Consider the following 17,534-nt stretch of genomic DNA (forward strand, 5'->3'; position numbering starts at 1 on the left):
CCTTCCTTTCCTCCTTCCTTTTTCCCTCCCTCCTTCTCTCCTTCCCTCTCTTTCTTTCCCTTCCTTCCTTCCTTTCTCTTTCTTTCTTTCTTTCTTTCTTTCTTTCTTTCTTTCTTTCTTTCTTTCTTTCTTTCTTTCTTTCTCTCTCTCTTTCTTTCTTCCTTTCTTTCCCTCCCTCCCTCCCTCTTTCTTTCCTTCTCTCCCTCCCTCTCTCTCTCCCTCCCTCCCTCTCTCCCTCCCTCTTTCTTTCTTTCTTTCTTTCTTTCTTTCTTTCTTTCTTTCTTTCTTTCTTTCTTTCTTTCTTTCTTTCTTTCTCTCTTTTTCTCTTTCTCTCTTTTTTCCTTCTCTTTCTTTGCTTTTCTTTCTTTCCCTTCTATCTCTGTACTGAGCTATTTTGTCTAAATTCCTACTATGTTTTCACTGGCCCTTAGTGATCAGAGCATGCTGTGTCTTATGTCCTGTCAGTCCTATGAGACAGGCTAGATAGAAGCCAGTCCTTGGCATAACTTGTGGAAAATGTGGGGCATTGGATGCATGGTGTACCCCAATGCCCTTCCCAAGGAGAAGTTTTTATTTCAACTGCATGATGCTCTGCCAGAAATAGGGATTATGGTACAGGGATAATGCAAATGTTCCTACCAGATTCCATGTGGCTGGTTTTATGCTAGACTAGGGTGTAGGAACGTTATAACTAGGTTGAGAAGTGTCACAAATAGAATCTGTCCGTGAATTGTTGTAGAATTACTTTGTTCATGGGGGAAGGAGGATCTAGGGCTTCCTGTTGCACCATATTGCTGACTGAGAAATTAAAGCTTATTTCTGGCTCTGCATGACTGATGTACAATGACCAGAGTGAAAAAGAAAACTTGAGTAAAATATTAAGTCTCTAAGGAAGTAAAGGCAGGTTATGGTCCAGGGTGAAAATACAATTCCCCTGTTTTCCTGTTACTCTTAAAATCTGTTTTCTGGGGAAGAGACTGAGCAAGCTTCTACCCTGTTTATAACCACTTGTATTATTATCATTAAACTCGTAGTAAGTCTTCTGGTGTCTCATTAAATGGCATATGTAATAACAGTAAAGACTATTTTTTTCTGATGCTTGAGAGGATTCAAAGCAATAATCATAAATTAGACTATCTGTAGTTCAGAAAAAATTTCAGAACATACTGGAAATAGAGTTTGGGCTGCATCTTCTTAGAAGCAAAAAACCCAAAGCCTCAGACACTGACATTGCCCTTTCAGGACCACAGGGTAAGTAATCAAAAGAAAGCACCGAGGTTGTCTGGCATAAGAGGAGATATTTCTGAATTCTATTTATATTACTGTCTTGCTTTGAAATGGAATTACAGGGATATAAGATATTGCCTTTTATTTTACACCTTGTCAGTCTTGAGATTCAAGTGCAACTGATGTAAGAATCTATTTAAAGTGGGAGCTAGGAATGTTCAGAGAAAACAGAGAAAGCGATGGATGCAGTATTTTAGTCAGTAGTTCCCTCTCCATGAATGAAAATCTCCCTCTTGTAGATTTATGGCTTTTTCTGTGACTTGGGGTAGTAATGTAACCTTTTTTGGACTTGGGTTCCCTACTTGTGTATTAGAAACAAGATCCTTTGTCCCCACCACACCAGAGTCTAATCTGCATTGGATATGGGCACCAGGTTGCAAAGGTCTCTGCTTCCAATTTTAATGGTAAGGGAGGACTCAAGTGAATAAAGAAATAATGAGATGAGGGAAGGATGATTCTGTCCCTGTTCATCCTTCTTCTCCCTTATTCTATTACTTCTTAAGAATTAAGTTTGCACATGGCAGAACTAGCCTTCACTCCATAGGCTAAGTTTGTGCTATATTTGGCTTAGTAAGATTCTATCATGGGTAAGTCAACGCCACTCAGTAACATAGTAGTGGTAAAGGCAGATTCTGTGGGTCCACATTAGTCTAGTTTCAGACAATCTCAGCAATATTCCAAGGTGTGGGAGAAAATACCGTGGGAAGTTCTGGGTTGTCTTCTTTTCTCCTGTGTCCATAGATTCCCTTAGAGTAGAATGTTTTCTGGAAATGGCTCTTTGGTGAATGAATTCATTCTGCTGAGGTTAACAGACCAGCCAGATCTTTAACTCCCCCTGTTCTTCCTGTTTCTTGTACTGTATGTTGTCACTGTGATAAGAAACTCTGTCTTGGTAATTCTAACTATGCGGAATTCACATCTTCACACTCCCATGTACTTTTTCCTTTCTAAATTGTTCTTCACAGACTTCTGTTATTCTTCTGTGTTTACACTCCAAATGCTGAGGAACTGTATTTCAGAGAAGAATATTATCTCCTACGTGGTTTGCATGATCTAGCTTTTCTTCTTCTTTTTCTTTTTTTATTTCTGAATGTTATATGCTGACGTCAATGGCCTATGATTGCTGTGTGACCATCTGTTACCCACTTCTTTATCACATTGCCATGTCCCCTAAAGTGTATTTCAGCCTTATGCTTGGTTCCTACTTCTTGTCCTTTTCTGGGGTCATGGCCCACACTGGATGCATGCTGAGACTGACCTTCTGTGATGCAAACACCATCAATCACTACTTCTGTGACATTCTCCCTGTGTTCCAGCTCTCCTGCACCAGCACCTACATCAGTGAGCTGGTGGTTTTCATTGTGGCAGGCATCAACATCATTGTGCCTGTTGTCACCATCTTTATCTCTTATGGTGACATCCTCTCCAGGATCCTCCACATCAGTTCCAATGAGTGCAGTTTCCACATAATTGCTGTTTCTTTGTTCTTTGGATTAAGTGCATTTATGTATGTCAAACCATCTTCTGCTGGGTCTATGGATGAGGGAAAATCCTCTTCTGTTTTTTATATGAATGTGCGTCCCACGATGAGCTCCTTAATCTACAGCTTAAAGAGCAAAGATGCTAAATTTGCCATGGGAAAAGCTCTGAGTAGGAGAATGTTATTGCCATAAACAACATTTCTCTGTGCATGTAGTTACAGGATGGGGATTCTCTGTATTTTATTATAATAACTTAGGAGGAAATAATTTTTCCTATTTGTTATCATGATGATGGTTAGTTGAATATCATCCTATCAATCTGTCTCCAATTTTTATAGTAAATTTTTTTCCCTCACCCTTTGCACATCTTTCCCCTTTTTGTCATTTTTCCTGTGTAATAATAAAGAAAGTTTTTCTTTTTTTCCATTGTCATTATGGACTTCCTTTTTTCTTCTAGAAAAGATGATTAGTTTTTCAAATGATCAAGTAAAGTAAAATTAGGATGACAATGTTCCGCTGCATATAAGAACCTGACAACCTGCCTCTACTCTTGTCTTTCCATCCTCCACTGGGCAGCATCATGTGTCCTTTATATGCCGGTGTTTTCCAGACAGACAAGGTTTGACAAGACCTAACAAATACAGCCCACTTTGCCACTTTAAATATACACATGAAGCTTCTTCTGGCATTAATTTTACGTTTACCTTTGTATACCCCAAATAGATCACCAATATACCAATATTGCATCTGTGAGGTGCTGGAACTAAGAGATGCTAATGATTCCCTTAAAGTCACACAATTTCTTTATTAAAAAAGTCTAAAACAAGTTAATAGACTCCTAATTTCAAGTCTACTACTTTTTCTGGTATACTTTATTGTTTTACTTATTAAACAAGAGATACTATACGAGAAAACTTTTTTTTTTTGGACATTTTGTTTCTAGATGACAAATAATCTCAGAATGGTTATTGCTTTAGTTTTTTGTTCTGGGAAATTGTTTTTTTGGAGTGTGTGAAAGTGGAGATCTATTAAGCTGGGGTAGTTGCGAATTGATTGGCTCAAGCAGGGAGCTGATGTATTTTACAAAATCAAAAAGCATATTGAAATATTTTCTGGTGTTTCTAATTCAGAGAATAGAGGCACAGGAGAGAAAGGAGCCTACCAATTTGTAATTTAGGCAAGAATTCAAAGAGACACATAGCCAATATACAAGAGGTCCCTCTGTGGGGATTATGGGGATTATCAATGAGGATTTAGAAACCATCTGAAACTCTCAATCAATTTAAATTTTCAATCTGAATTTGTATCTGTTCTGTAAATTACTGTAACTATCTTTTATTAACATAAAGCTTTGACAAACTTTGTAATCCACAATGACTATACATTAAATAATGTTTTGTGGAGTGAATGTGGTCACATTTGGAGAATCAGGAAGGGAAAGAAAGGAAACTTCAACCAGAAAAATAATGAGTAGTAATTGGATCTCAAGTTAGGAAAGAGGAACTTAGAAAGTAGAACCATGGAAAATTAATGCTTCTCCCTATGACTTATTTTTCTCAAAATTGGAAGGCCTTACAAATACTATGGTGATCACAGAATTTTTCTGAGTAGGACGAAGGCATAAGTTATCTGATATTAAAGAAAGGTTAAACCTGAAGGCTGGAGGACCTGCAGATAACTAAATCACTCATGGTTTTGTGGCTTTCATTAGCTATTTTCATATGCATTTTAAGGTATTATAACCTTATATTGCAGTTGTGAGATTATATAAACACGTAATAACATACAGGAGGGTGTGTTGTAGGTTATAAACGTGAAACAAATAAGGGCAATGAATTGGAGGGAGCTAAGAGGAAGGTAGTGCTGAGTAAAAAGAAAAAAAGTGATTTCATCTGAAAGATTAGAGAGCATTATGCATTATAGGGCCATGTATGTCATAATGTTAAAATTATATAACTACGAAGACTATGTGCGTGAGTGTAATATATTTTTTGACAGGCATTTCAGGAGTCACTAATGGTGTGATAATGACCTATACCTAAAAGTCAAACAGTCACTGTTAGAAAAGGAGAGGAGAAGAAAATTCCCGATCTTTTAGGCTTGGAGGAACGTGGTATTCGTGATGTAAAATTTTGAATAGAATATTAAGCCTCCGAAGATAGCAGGGCAAAAGCATCTTGGTCTGTGTATAAATGACTTCATAATTATGGCTTTATTAAAGCACTTGAATTATAGACAGGCTCCTGGAGAAGCCACTATATCAGAATAAAAGAGCTTTCATGATGCTACCTGTAATTATTATAATACCTCAAAAATAGAGCTTGCTGTTTAGATGCCTTGTTTTTGGTTAAATGATTACTTCTGGGCAAAATCATAATTAAAAATCATGACTTTTATTTGACTGATGTCAAAGACTGAGACTTATAAATGCCCTTAGCATCTCTACAGAAAAAGAAGAGGAGGAGCTTTAGAATAATCCTTAGACCACTATGACCATAAGTGCACAGTTTTTGTGTGTGAACAGAAGTTTTTATTTTTGTAGGCAAATACCTTAAATCGTGACCATCTTAAGAGAAACTACAAACTGTTTTCTAGCAGATGCACCATGTTGCATCCCCACCACTGATGAATGAACATTTCAGCTGCTCTGTGTACTCATTAGCATTCGATTTAGTCGTTTTGTTTATTTATTTTCATTTTTCTAATAGCTTTTTAGTGGTATCTCATTGTGATTTTAATTTGACTTTCCCTAATAACTAATGATGTTGAGGATCCTTTCATGAGTTTATTTCCCATCCATATGCTGCTTTTGGGCAAAGTGTCTAGGTACAACCTTTGCTCATTTATTTATTCAGTTGTTTCTTTACTTATTTTTGAGGTTTACTGGTGCTTTACAGATTCTGGATGTACGTTACTTAATAGATGCATGATTTGAAAATATAATCTTCCAGTGTTTGGCTTGTTTCATTCTTTGAGTATTATCTTTCTTAGAGGAAAGGTTTTTAACTTTGATAATGTCTAATTAACTATCTTTTTTCTCTGATGGACTCTGTTTTTGGTAGCTTGTCAGGAAACTTTGCCTTATTCTATGTCAAAAAGTTTTCCCTTTTGCTCTCTTTTAAAAATCTTAAAGGTTAATGTTTTACCTTTATGTCTATGAGTAATTTTGTGATAATTATATTAATGATGTGAGTTAGGTTTCTTAGTCTCTTCTGCATTTCTATAACAGACTACCAAGACTGAGTAATTTATAAAGAGAAGAAATTTATGTCTTACACTTTCTGGAGGCTGAGAAGTCCAACATTAAGGTGGCAGCATCTGGAGAGCCTTTTTGCTGAGTCATAACATGGCAGAGGGCATCACAGGCAGAGAGCATGAGCTTGTGTGTCAGCTTAGGTCTCTCTTTTTCTTCTTACGAAGCCAACAGTCTCATCATGGGGGTCCACCTTAATGACATTATCTAATCCTTGTTAACTTCAAAAGGCCTCACCTCCAATCAGCATATGAGCTTGGGATTAAGTTTCCAACACGTAAAATTTGGGGAACACATTCAAACCATAGCAGTAGGTTTTGACACTTTTTTCTTTTTGTTATGAATATTGAATTATTCCAGTGTCATTGCTTGAAAAGCCCATAATTTCTTCAATAGGTTGCCTTTGCACATTTGTCAAAATCAATTAGCCTAATATATGTGGGCCTATTTCTGGACACTACGTTCTATTCCATTGATCCATCTGTGTATCCTTTTGACAATATCACACTGTTTTAATTATTGCAGAACTATAGGGAGTCTTGAAATCAAGTCGTGTGAGACCTCCTACTCTGTTTCTTTGAAAAATTGTTCTGGCTATTCTTTTTTTTTTTTGGCTATTTTTGTGTCTTTGTCTATCCATATAAATCAATTTCTCACAATAAAACTTACTTGAAATTAATGTAATTTCATGGATTGTATACATCAGCTTTAAAAAGACGGACATGTTAGAAATATTCAGTCTTCCACTGTTTGGCTTATTTCATTCAAGATTTATCTTTACTTCTCATAATGAATTATCTATTTTATGTACTTTAGAATTAAATTTGCTAACATTTCAAAAATTATACACATATATATGCACATATACACACAAACGTTAAAAATAGGTTTATTTTTAACAGCCAAAAACTGTAGTCAACCTAGATGTCTATTAACAGGTTAATTGATAAATTATGGTATCTTGATCTTTACAATGGAACAATACACAGCAACAAAAAGGAATATAAATACAGTATGTCTTTCTATTTACATAGTTTTCTATTTCTTTAATTAGTTTTAGTTTATGGTGTACATACCTTGTACATACATTATTAGATTTGTTTTGAAGGTTTCATGATTTTTGGTGCTGTTGTAACATTACTGCCTTTTAAAAACTTCAGTTTCCAATTGTTCATAGCAGAGACCACCATGTCATTTATTAACAGAAATAATCTTATTTTTTGCTGTGCAATGTATCTGTCATTTATTATATTTTCTTGCCTTATTGCACTGTCCATTAATCTACTACATGATCATATAGTAGCAGTGAGAGTGGAATTTTTTTTCTTTTCACCAGACTTATAAGTAAAGAATTCACTCTTTTAAGTATGAACTTAGGTGTAGTTTTATTTGTTTGTTTGCAGATTCCCTTCATCATGTTAAGAATTCCCTCTTATTTTTAGGTTTAATTTTAAAAAATAATACATAAACACTGACATTTGTGAAAATGTTTTTTACTTTTTAAGATGATTGTAGAGTTTTAGTACTGTGATTCAAGGAAGGCTTTGAAGGTGGTGGGTATGTGCATTTTCCTGATGCGGTGATGATTTCATGGTGTAAACACAAGTTAACATTGGCCATATTGTACATTTTAAATATGCATAGTTTATTGTATAGCAATTTTACCTCAAAAAAGAAGTTTGAGAAAAGCTCCCTTCCCCAAATTTGTATACTTAGGATTTGTGCGTACTATGTACTAAAATTACATTTCAATAAGATACTGCCATGGAAAGTCATACACAAAACCTGAAGCAGGCAAGACCTCAGAGAATATAGTCCTTCTAAGCTAGTCTTGAAGAAAATGCTTAACAAGTGAATCAAAAGAACTCCAGAAAGTAGAAGCCTGGGAGTAAGCACTGAATTATTTAAATACAAAATTAAGACTAAATAACTGAGAGTTATGATTATAGAGCATAGCTGAATGCTACAGCCTTGAATATATAGACACATAGTTTACATAGTTAAAACTACCAGGTTTGGAATGACAGACAAGAGTCGTGTGAACACGTTGTTTCTTCACACTATAGAAGTCCACTCAATAAAGTGAAGGTTGAAATTTGATTTGAAACAAACTGCTAAACAAAAAAGATTGTAGCCTAAAAATATTCCATAACCCTTCCCTTAACTGTAAAGGAATAACGAATGATAATTCCTTATTTCTGGTACAGAAGTTGTTACCTAAACTTTAGCAGTTTCTTCAAATTTCATTTCTATTTAACTTTTTCAGGCAAAATTTAAATGAGTTATTTTATTAAGAATGATATTAAGAACATGCTTGCACTTAGTAAAATAATTCTATTTTTGTACTGACTTCTAATTTTTTATGAAGTAAATATTTTATTAACAATTTTTATATTGACTGCATGCTGAAAGGATAATAACTGAATTAAGTAAAATATCTTAGTAAAATTAATTTTACCTATATCTTTTTTTATTACACTTTAAGTTCTGGGGTACATGTGCAGAACTTGCAGGTTTGTTACACAGGTATTCATATGCCACGGTGGTTTGCTGCACCCATCAACCCGTCATCTACATTGGGTATTTCTCCTAATGCTATCCCTCCCACAGCCCCCCACCCCATGACAGGCCCTGGTGTGTGATGTTGCCCTCCCTGTGTCCATGTGTTTTCATTGTCCAACTCCCACTTATGAGTGAGAACATGCGGTGTTTGGTTTTCTGTTCTTGTGTTAGTTTGCTGAGAATGATGGTTTCCAGCATCATCTATGTCCCTGCAAAGGACATGAACTCATCCTTTTTTATGGCTGAATAGTATTCCATGGTGTCTATGTGCCACACTTTCTTTATCCAGTCTATCACTGATGGATATTTGGGTTGGTTCCAAGTCTTTGCTATTGTTAACAGTGCTGCAATAAACATACGTGTGCATTTGCCTTTATAGCAGAATGATTTATCATCCTTTGGGTATATACCCAGTAATGGGATCACTGGGTCAGATGGTATTTCTAATTCTAGATCCTTGAGGAATTGCCACACTGTCTTCCACAATGATTGAACTAATTTACTCTCCCACCGACAGTGTAAAAGCATTCCTATTTCTCCACGTCCTCTCCAGCATCTGTTGTTTCCTGACTTTTTAATGGTCATCATTCTAAGTGGTGTGAGATGGTATCTCATTACGGTTTTGATTTGCATTTCTCTAGTGACCAGTGATGATAAGCTTTTTTTCATATGTTTGTTGGCTACATAAATGTCTTCTTTTGAGAAGTGTCTGTTCATATCCTTCGTCCACTTTTTGATGGGGTGGTTTTTTTCTTGTAAATTTGCTTAAGTTCTTAAAAAATATGAACTTATATATTTGGCTTGCATTATATATATTTTCCTTATGTTTTAATTGACATAATAATTACAAATATTTATAGGATACAGAATGATATCTTCATATGTGTATACAGGGTGTAATGGTCAAATCAAGTAATTAACATATCTATAACCTTGAACATTTATCATTTATTTATATTGTGAACATTCAAACTCCTCTTTTCTAGCTTTTTGACCATATACACTAAATTTTGGTAACCATATTCACCTTAAGATACTACATAACACTGGAACTTGTTCCTCCCATCTGGCTTTAGATTTGTCTCTGTTAACCAATCTCTCCCTATCCTCCACTTCTGTTTACTCTTCCCACCCTCTAATAACCAGAATTCGACTTCTCTTTACTTCCATAAGCTCAACATGTTTTTATCTCCTACATGTGAGTAAGAAATACAGTATTAATCTTTCTGTACCTGACTTTTTTCCCCTCACATAATTTCCTCCAGGATCACCCATAGTGTCATGAATGACAGGATTTCCTTCCTTTTTTATAACTTAACAGTCTTCCACTATCTATATGCACCAAAGTTTTCTCATTCATTCATCCACCAATGGACATCTAAGTTGATCCTACATGCTGGCTACTATGAAATAGAGCTGCAATAAACACGGGAGTGCAGGTATCTCTTTATATAGTGATTTCTATTTCTTTGGATAAATACCCAGTGGTGGGATTGCTGTATTGTATGGTAACTCTACTTTTAGTTTTTGAGAAACTTCAATACTGTTTTTCATAATGGCTCTACAAATGTACATTCCTACCAACAGTATGCAAGAGTTCCTTTTTCTCCACATCCTTGGTTGCATTTGTTAATTTTTGAATATAGCCAATTTAACTGGAGTGATATGATAGCTCATTGTGGTTTTTATTTGCATTTTGTTGAGTATTAGTGATTTTTAGTCTTTTCTGTATACTTGGCCATTTTTATGTCTTCTTTTGAGAAATGTCTATTCAGATCCTTTGCTCATTTAAAAAATATATATATTTTTTGACTGTCAAGTTGTTTGAGTTCCTTGCTGGATGAATTGTTTGCAAATATTTTCTACCATTCTATAGGTTGTCTCTTCATGCTGTTGATTGTTTTCTTTGTTGTGCTGAAGGTTTTTGTGTCATACAGTTCTATTGGTTTTTGTTTCATTACCTGTGCTTTTGAAGTCTTACCTACAAAATTTTTGCCTAGACCAATGTCTTGCAGGGTTTCCCTATATGTTTTCTTCCAGTAGTGTTATAATTTGGGGTTTTACATATAAGACTTTAATCCATTTTGCGTGGAGTTTTGTATATGAGAGATAGGAATCTAGATTCATTCTTTTGCCTATGGATATTCAGTTTTCCCAGAACTATTTATTGAAGAGAGTGTCCTTTCCACAATGTGTACATTCTTGTCATCTTTGCCAAAAGCCAGTTGGCTGTAAACATATGGATTTATTTCTAGGGACTCTATTCTGTTCCATTGAGCTATGTGTCTGTTTTTATGTCATTATCATGCTGTTTTGGTTCCTATAGCTTTTTAGTGTATTTTAAAGTCAGGTCGTGTGATACCTCCAGTTAGGTTGTTTTAGCTCAGTATTCCTTTGGCTATTTAGGGTCTTTTGTGATTCCATGTGAATTTTAGAATTTTTTTTTTTATTTCTGTGAAGAAAGTTATTGGTATTTTGATAGGGCTTGCATTGACTCTGTTTATCGCTTTGAGTAATATGGTTATTTTTAACAATATTAATTCTTGTAATCCAGGAGCATGGGATATCTTTCCATTGTTTGGTGGTCTCTTCAGTGTCTTCCATCAGTGTTTTATAGTTTTCATTATAAATAATTTTTACCTGTTTGGTTAAATTTATTTCTAAGTATTTTATTATTTTTTGTAGCTATTATAAATGGATTGCTTTCTTGATTTATTTTCATCTAGCTCATTATTGGTGTATAGAAACACCACTGAGTTTTGCATGTTGATTTTGTATCCTGAAACTTTACTGAATTCATTTTTCAATTCTAAGAGTTTTTTGGTGGGGTCTAGGTTTTTCTATATGTAAGATTATTAGTCTGCAAAGAGGGACAATTAGACTTTCTCTTTTCCAATTTGGATGCCTTTTTTTTTCTCTTGGCTAATTGCTCTGGCTAGCTCTTCCTGTACTATGTTGAATAGCAGTGCTGAAAGTGAGTATCCTTGTCTTGTTCTATTTCTTAGAGGAAACACTTTCAGCTACTTTCCATTTAGTATGATGTTAACTGTGGTTTTAAAATATATGTCCTTTATTATGTTGAGGTATGTTCCTTTTATATCTAATTTGTTGAGAACTTTTCTCATGAATAAATGTTGATTTTTATCAAATGCTTTTTCTGCATCTTGAAAAAATTATGAGTTTTGTCCTTCATTCTGTTGATGTATCACATTTATGATTTGCATATGTTGAAGACAATGTGCATTCCTGGGATAAACTCCACTTGATCATAATGTGTTATCTTTTTGATGGATTGTCGGATTCTGTTTTCTAGTATTTTGTTGAGGAGTTTTGCATCTGTGTTCATCACCAATGTTGGCCTATGTGTGTGTGTGTGTGTGTGTCCTTGTCTAATTTTGGTGTCAAGGTAATGTTGGATTCATAGAAGGAGTCAGGAAAAATTTATTCCTATTGAATTTTCTGGAAAAATTTGAGAACTGGTGTTAGCTCTTATTTATGTGTTTGGTAAAATTCAGCAGTAAAGTTATCTGGTTCTGGGCTTTTCCTTGTTTACAGACTTTTTATTACCTATTCAATCTCATTACTCATTATTGGTCTGTTCATGTTTTCCATTTCTTCTTTTTTTAATCTCTATAGCTTATATGGGTTCAAAAATTTATCCATTTCTTTTAGGCTTTCTAGTTTTTTTGCATATAGTTGTTTATAATAGACTCTAATCATCCTTTGAATTTATGTGGTATCAGTTGTAATATGTTTTTGGTCATTTCTGATTTTATTTATTTGGGTCTTCTCTGTTTTTTTCTCAGGCTAGCTAATGGTGTGTCAATATTGTTTCTCCTTTTTAAAATAAACTTTTCATTTATTTGATATTTTGTATTATTTTTCAGTCTCTATTTTGTTCAGTTTTGCTTCGTCTGTATTATTTCTTTTCTTCTAGTAATTTTAGTTTTTTTTCCTTGGTTTTCTAGTTCCTTGAGGTGCATACTTAGGTCATTAAAAATTATTCTACTTTTTTGATGTAGTACTGTTTTCATGGTATCTCATAGGTTTTGATATAACTTGACTCAATTTGTATTTGTTTTAAGAAATCAATTTTTTCATTGACCAGTGGTTTTTTGGGAGCATAGTATTTAATTATCATGCCTTGTATAGTTTCCAGAGTTCCTTTTGTTACTGATTTCAAGTTTTATTCCATTGTTTTCTGAAAATATAATTAATATAGTTTTGATTTTTAAGTATTTGTTGAGTTTTTTTTGTGTGTGGCCCAACACATGGTCTATTCTGGAGAATTTTGTGTGTGTGTTGATGAGAAGAATGTGTATTCTTCAGCTGTTGGATAAAATGTTCTATAAATGTCTGTTAGGTCTATTTGATCTATAGCTCAGTTTAAGTCTAATATTTCTTTGTTGATTGTCTCTCTAGATGATCTGTCCAATGCTGAAAGTGGGGTAGTGAAGTCCCCACCTAGTATTTTAGTGGGGTCTATCTCTTTAGATCGAAATTTGCTTTATATATCTGGGTGCTCTGTGTTGAGTGCATGTGTACTTATAATTGTTATATCCTCTGGCTGAATTGATTGCTTTACCATGCCTTCTTTGTCTTTTTTTATGTTTTTTATGACTTAAAGTGTATTTTGTTGATATAAATAGAGCTACTCCTGCATGCTTATATTTTCCATTTGTGTGAAATATTTTTTCTATGTCTTCTTTTTCCACTATGTTTGACTTTGCAGGGGAAGTGAGTTTCTTGTAGGCAGCATGTAGTGGCAGTGGCAAGTTTTTAAATAAGACAACAATAAAGTTTGCCTCATGAATGGACTCTTCCTTTCATGAAATAATTCTCTGTAGCATGTGAAGCTATTTGATAACATTTTATACCTAGTAGAACTCCTGTCAAAATTGGAGTTGGTCCTCTCAAATCCAGCCACTTTTTCATTAGCTAAGTTTATGTAATATTCTAAATCCTTTCTTGCCATTTCAACAATATGCACAGCATCTTCATCAGAAGTAGATTCATTTTTAAAAAGCACTTTCTTTTCTTATCCATAAGAAGAAACTCCTCTTCTGTTAAAGTTTTATTATTAGATCTTAGCAATTAGTCACCTCTTCAGGCTCCACTTACGTAATTTTAGTTCTCTTGCTGTTTTTAACACATCTGTAGTTACTTCCTCCACTGAAATCATCCGTGGAGGTTGGAATCAGCTTCTCCCAAACTCCTGTTAATGTTGACATTTCAGTTTCCTTCCATGAATCACAAATGTTCTTAATGGTATCTAGAATTGTAAATTATTTCTGGAATGTTTTCCTTTGCCTAGTTCCATCAGAGAAATTACTATCTTTGGCAGGTATAGCCTCATAAAATGTACTTCTTACATAACAAGACTTGAAAATCTAAACTCCTCCCCCACCCATTGGCTTCAGAATGGATGTTTTGCTAGCAGGAATGCAAACAACATTAATCTTTTTGTACATCTCCATCAGAATTATTGGGTGACTAGGTTCATTGTCAATAAGCAGTTATATTTTGAAACAAATGTATATTTTTTTCTGAGCAGTAGGTCTCAACAGTTGACTTAAAATATTCACTAAATCATGCTGTAAACAAATCTTCTGTCATTCAGGCTTTGTTGTTCCATTTGTAGAGCACAGGCAGAGTAGATGTAGCATAACTCTTAAGGCCCCTAGGATTTTCAGAATGATAAACGAGTGTTGGTTTCAACATAAAGTCACCAGCTGCATTAGCTCCTAATAATAAAGTCAGTCAGTCTGTTGAAGCTTTGACACCAGGCATTAACATCTCCTCTCTAGCTATGAAAGTCCTAGATAACATCTATTTTCTTGTCCTTGCTCTTGTTCTTGTTCTTGTTCTTCCTCCTTCTCCTCCTCCTCCTCCTTCTTCTTCTTCTTCTTCTCCTCCTCCTCCTTCTTCTTCTCCTCCTCCTCCTTCTCCTTCTCCTCCTTCTCCTTCTTCTTCTTCTTCTTTTTTTTGACAGAGTCTTACTCTGTCACCCAGGCTGGAGTGCAACGATGTAATCTCGGCTCACTGCAACCTCCGCCTCCTAGGTTCAAGTGATTCTCGTGCCTCAGCCACCCTAGTAGCTGGGACTACAGGCATGCACCACCACACTTAGCTAATTTTTGTATTTTTAATAGAGACAGGGATTTACCATGTTGACCAGGCTGGTCTCAAACTCCTGACCTCAGGTGATCTGCCAACATCGGCCTCCCAAAGTACTGGGATTACAAGCATGAGCCACCAAGCCTGGCCTCTTCTTCTAATAGAAAGCTGTTTTATCTACATTGAAATCTGTTGTTTAGCGTAGCTACCTTCATCAATGATCTTAGCTAGATCTTCTGGATAACTTGCTGCAGCTTCTATGTCTGTACCTGCAGCCTCACCTTGCATTTTAGGTTATGAAGGAGGTTTCTTTCCTTAAACTTTATGAAGCAACCTCTGCAAGTTTTCGACTTTTCTTCTGCAGCTTCCTCACCTCTCTCAGCCTTTATAAAATTGAAGACAGTTAGGGCCTTGCTTTGGATTAAGTTTTTGCTTAAGTGAGTGTTGTGGTTGGTTTTATCTTCTACCTAGATGACAGAAATTTTCTCCATATCAGCAATAAGTCTGTTTAATTTTCTTATCATTCATGTGTTCACTGGAGTAGCAGTTTTAATTTCCTACAATATCTTTTCTTTTGCATTCAACTTGGCTAACAGGTACAAGAGGCCTACCATTCAGCCTATCTCTGCTTTTGACATGTCTTCTTTACTAAGCTTAATTATTTGTGGCTTTTGATTTAAAGTGAAAGATATGACTCTTTCCTTCACTTAAAAACTTAGAGGTCATGGTCAAGCTTATTAATTGGCCTAATTTCAATGTTGCTGTGTCTCAGGCAACAGGGAGGCCTGAGGAGAGGGAGAAAGATGGGGTACTGCTGGCCAGTGGAGCAGTCAGAACACACATAACACTTATCAGTTAAGTTTTCCATCTTATATGGGTGTGGTTTGTGGTGCCCTGAAACAATCACAATAGTAACATCAAAGATTACTGATCACAGATTATCATAACGATATAGTAATAATGAAAAATTTGAAATATTGCAAAAATTACCAAAATGTGATACAGAGACATAAAGTGAGCACGTACTGTTGAAAAAATGATGTTGATAGACTTGCTGGATGGAGGGTTGCCACAAACCTTCAATTTGTAAAAAACGCAGTAGCTGGAAAGCAAAATAAAGTGAAGCACAATACAATGAAATATACTTGTGTCATTCAAGGTATAAGGAAAATTTGGTCAAAGAGAGGACCACATATACATAATATTACAATGGAACTGGAAAATTTCTATCACCTAGTGACATTGTATCCACTGAAAGCCCAGCTCAATGCATTACTCACAAATTTGTAATGATGCTGATGTAAACAAGCTTACTGTGCTGCCAGTATAATGCGTAACATTTTAAGCAATTATGTTACTGTTTTATGTATTTAGTATACTGTTCTGTTTATCATTATTGTAGAGGGCACTCCTTCTAATTATAAAAGATGATGTTAACTGTAAAATAGCCACCAGTAGGATTTTTTTAGGAGATATTCTAGAATAAGGCATTGTTATCATAGGAGATGACAGCTCCATGTGTATTATTGCCTCTAAAGACCTTCCAGTGGGGACAAGATGTTGAGGTGGGAGGCAGTGATATTGGTGACCCTGACTTTGTGTAGGCCTAAGGTAATGTGTGTGTCCTTCTGTCTTAGAGTTTAACAAAAATGTTTAAAAAGTGTAAAGATAATAAAAATTTGTAAAGTAAAAATGCTGATAGAATAAGGATATGAAAAAGAAAATATTTTTGTTCAGCTGCACGGTGTCTTTGTGTTATAAGCTAAGTGTTACTTTAAGACAATTAAAAAGTTAAAAAGTTTAATCAGCTTATAAAAGAAAAAAGTTATAGTAAACTAAGGTTAACTTATTATTGAAGAAAGAAAACGTTTCTATACATTTAGTGTGGACCAAGTGAACAGTGTTTATATAAAGTCCACAGTAGTGTACAGTAATGTCCTAGATCTTCACATTCACTCACCCCTCACTCACTGACTCACTTAGACAATTTACATTTCTGCAAATTTTATTCATGGTAGGTGCTCTATACAGGTATACCATTTTAAATTTTTTGTATCATTTATTTTTACTTTACTTCTTCTATGTTTAGATACATAAATACTTGCCATTGTGTTTCAATTATCTGCAGTATTCAGTATAGTAACCTGATGTGCAGATTTGTACCCTAGGAGCAATAGGCAATGCCATATAGCTTAGGTTTGTAGTAGGCTATTTCATCTAGGTTTGTGTAAGTACACGCTATGATGTGTGCATGACAAGATTGCCTATCGATGCATCTCTCAGAACACATCCAGTCATTATGTGATGCATGACTGCATATATATGTGTGTGTGTATATATAATTATATATTTTATATATATTATATATAATATATATGTGTGTGCATGTATGTATGTATATATAGTTTCAGCAGATGAACATCTTAAGGTGATTCCTGCCTCTTTTTCAGTAAACATTAAAGAGAGAAACAGTAATTTATTATGATGAGAAGGAAAGTTTGCTTAGGTTTAAACTTAAATTTTAAATATAATCTTTGGTCACCTGTGTGGTATTCTTTGTTCACTATACCATTTGGTTATTTTTTTTTTCTTTTTAAAAAATTTCCATGTTCTCTAAAATGTAAATATTTCTAACATTTTGTGTCTTATATTTGTTACGAAGGCTTAGTTTGCACAATATTTAATGTGTTCAAAATACTTCGACCAATCATAATAGTTCTTTCATGGCTTCTCATGAACGCTAACCCTGACTCAATTTCTGCTTCAATTTTAAACAAGGTTAGAATCATCATTTTAAAACATATTTTTATTACATAGATTCGATTGCCCAGTGG

At 34.7% G+C, this 17,534-nt stretch overlaps 1 protein-coding gene across 1 annotated transcript; it reads left to right on the forward strand.

The window, feature by feature from the left end:
* Nucleotides 1–392: 392 nt before the first annotated feature.
* On the forward strand, nt 393–8,323 carry LOC110741297 (olfactory receptor 8B3-like). The gene has a single exon (XM_021926682.2). The coding sequence runs from the start codon at nt 2,385–2,387 to the stop codon at nt 2,958–2,960; it is 576 nt and encodes a 191-aa protein (XP_021782374.1). The 5' UTR covers nt 393–2,384; the 3' UTR covers nt 2,961–8,323.
* The last annotated feature ends 9,211 nt before the right edge of the window (nt 8,324–17,534 follow it).

Source organism: Papio anubis, chromosome 12 (genome assembly GCF_008728515.1).
Source record: "Papio anubis isolate 15944 chromosome 12, Panubis1.0, whole genome shotgun sequence".
Classification (NCBI taxonomy): Eukaryota; Metazoa; Chordata; class Mammalia; order Primates; family Cercopithecidae; genus Papio; species Papio anubis.

Bases quoted from the DNA above. Each gene is read 5' to 3' on its own strand.
- LOC110741297 (XM_021926682.2), top strand. From the start codon at position 2,385: ATGCTGACGTCAATGGCCTATGATTGCTGTGTGACCATCTGTTACCCA.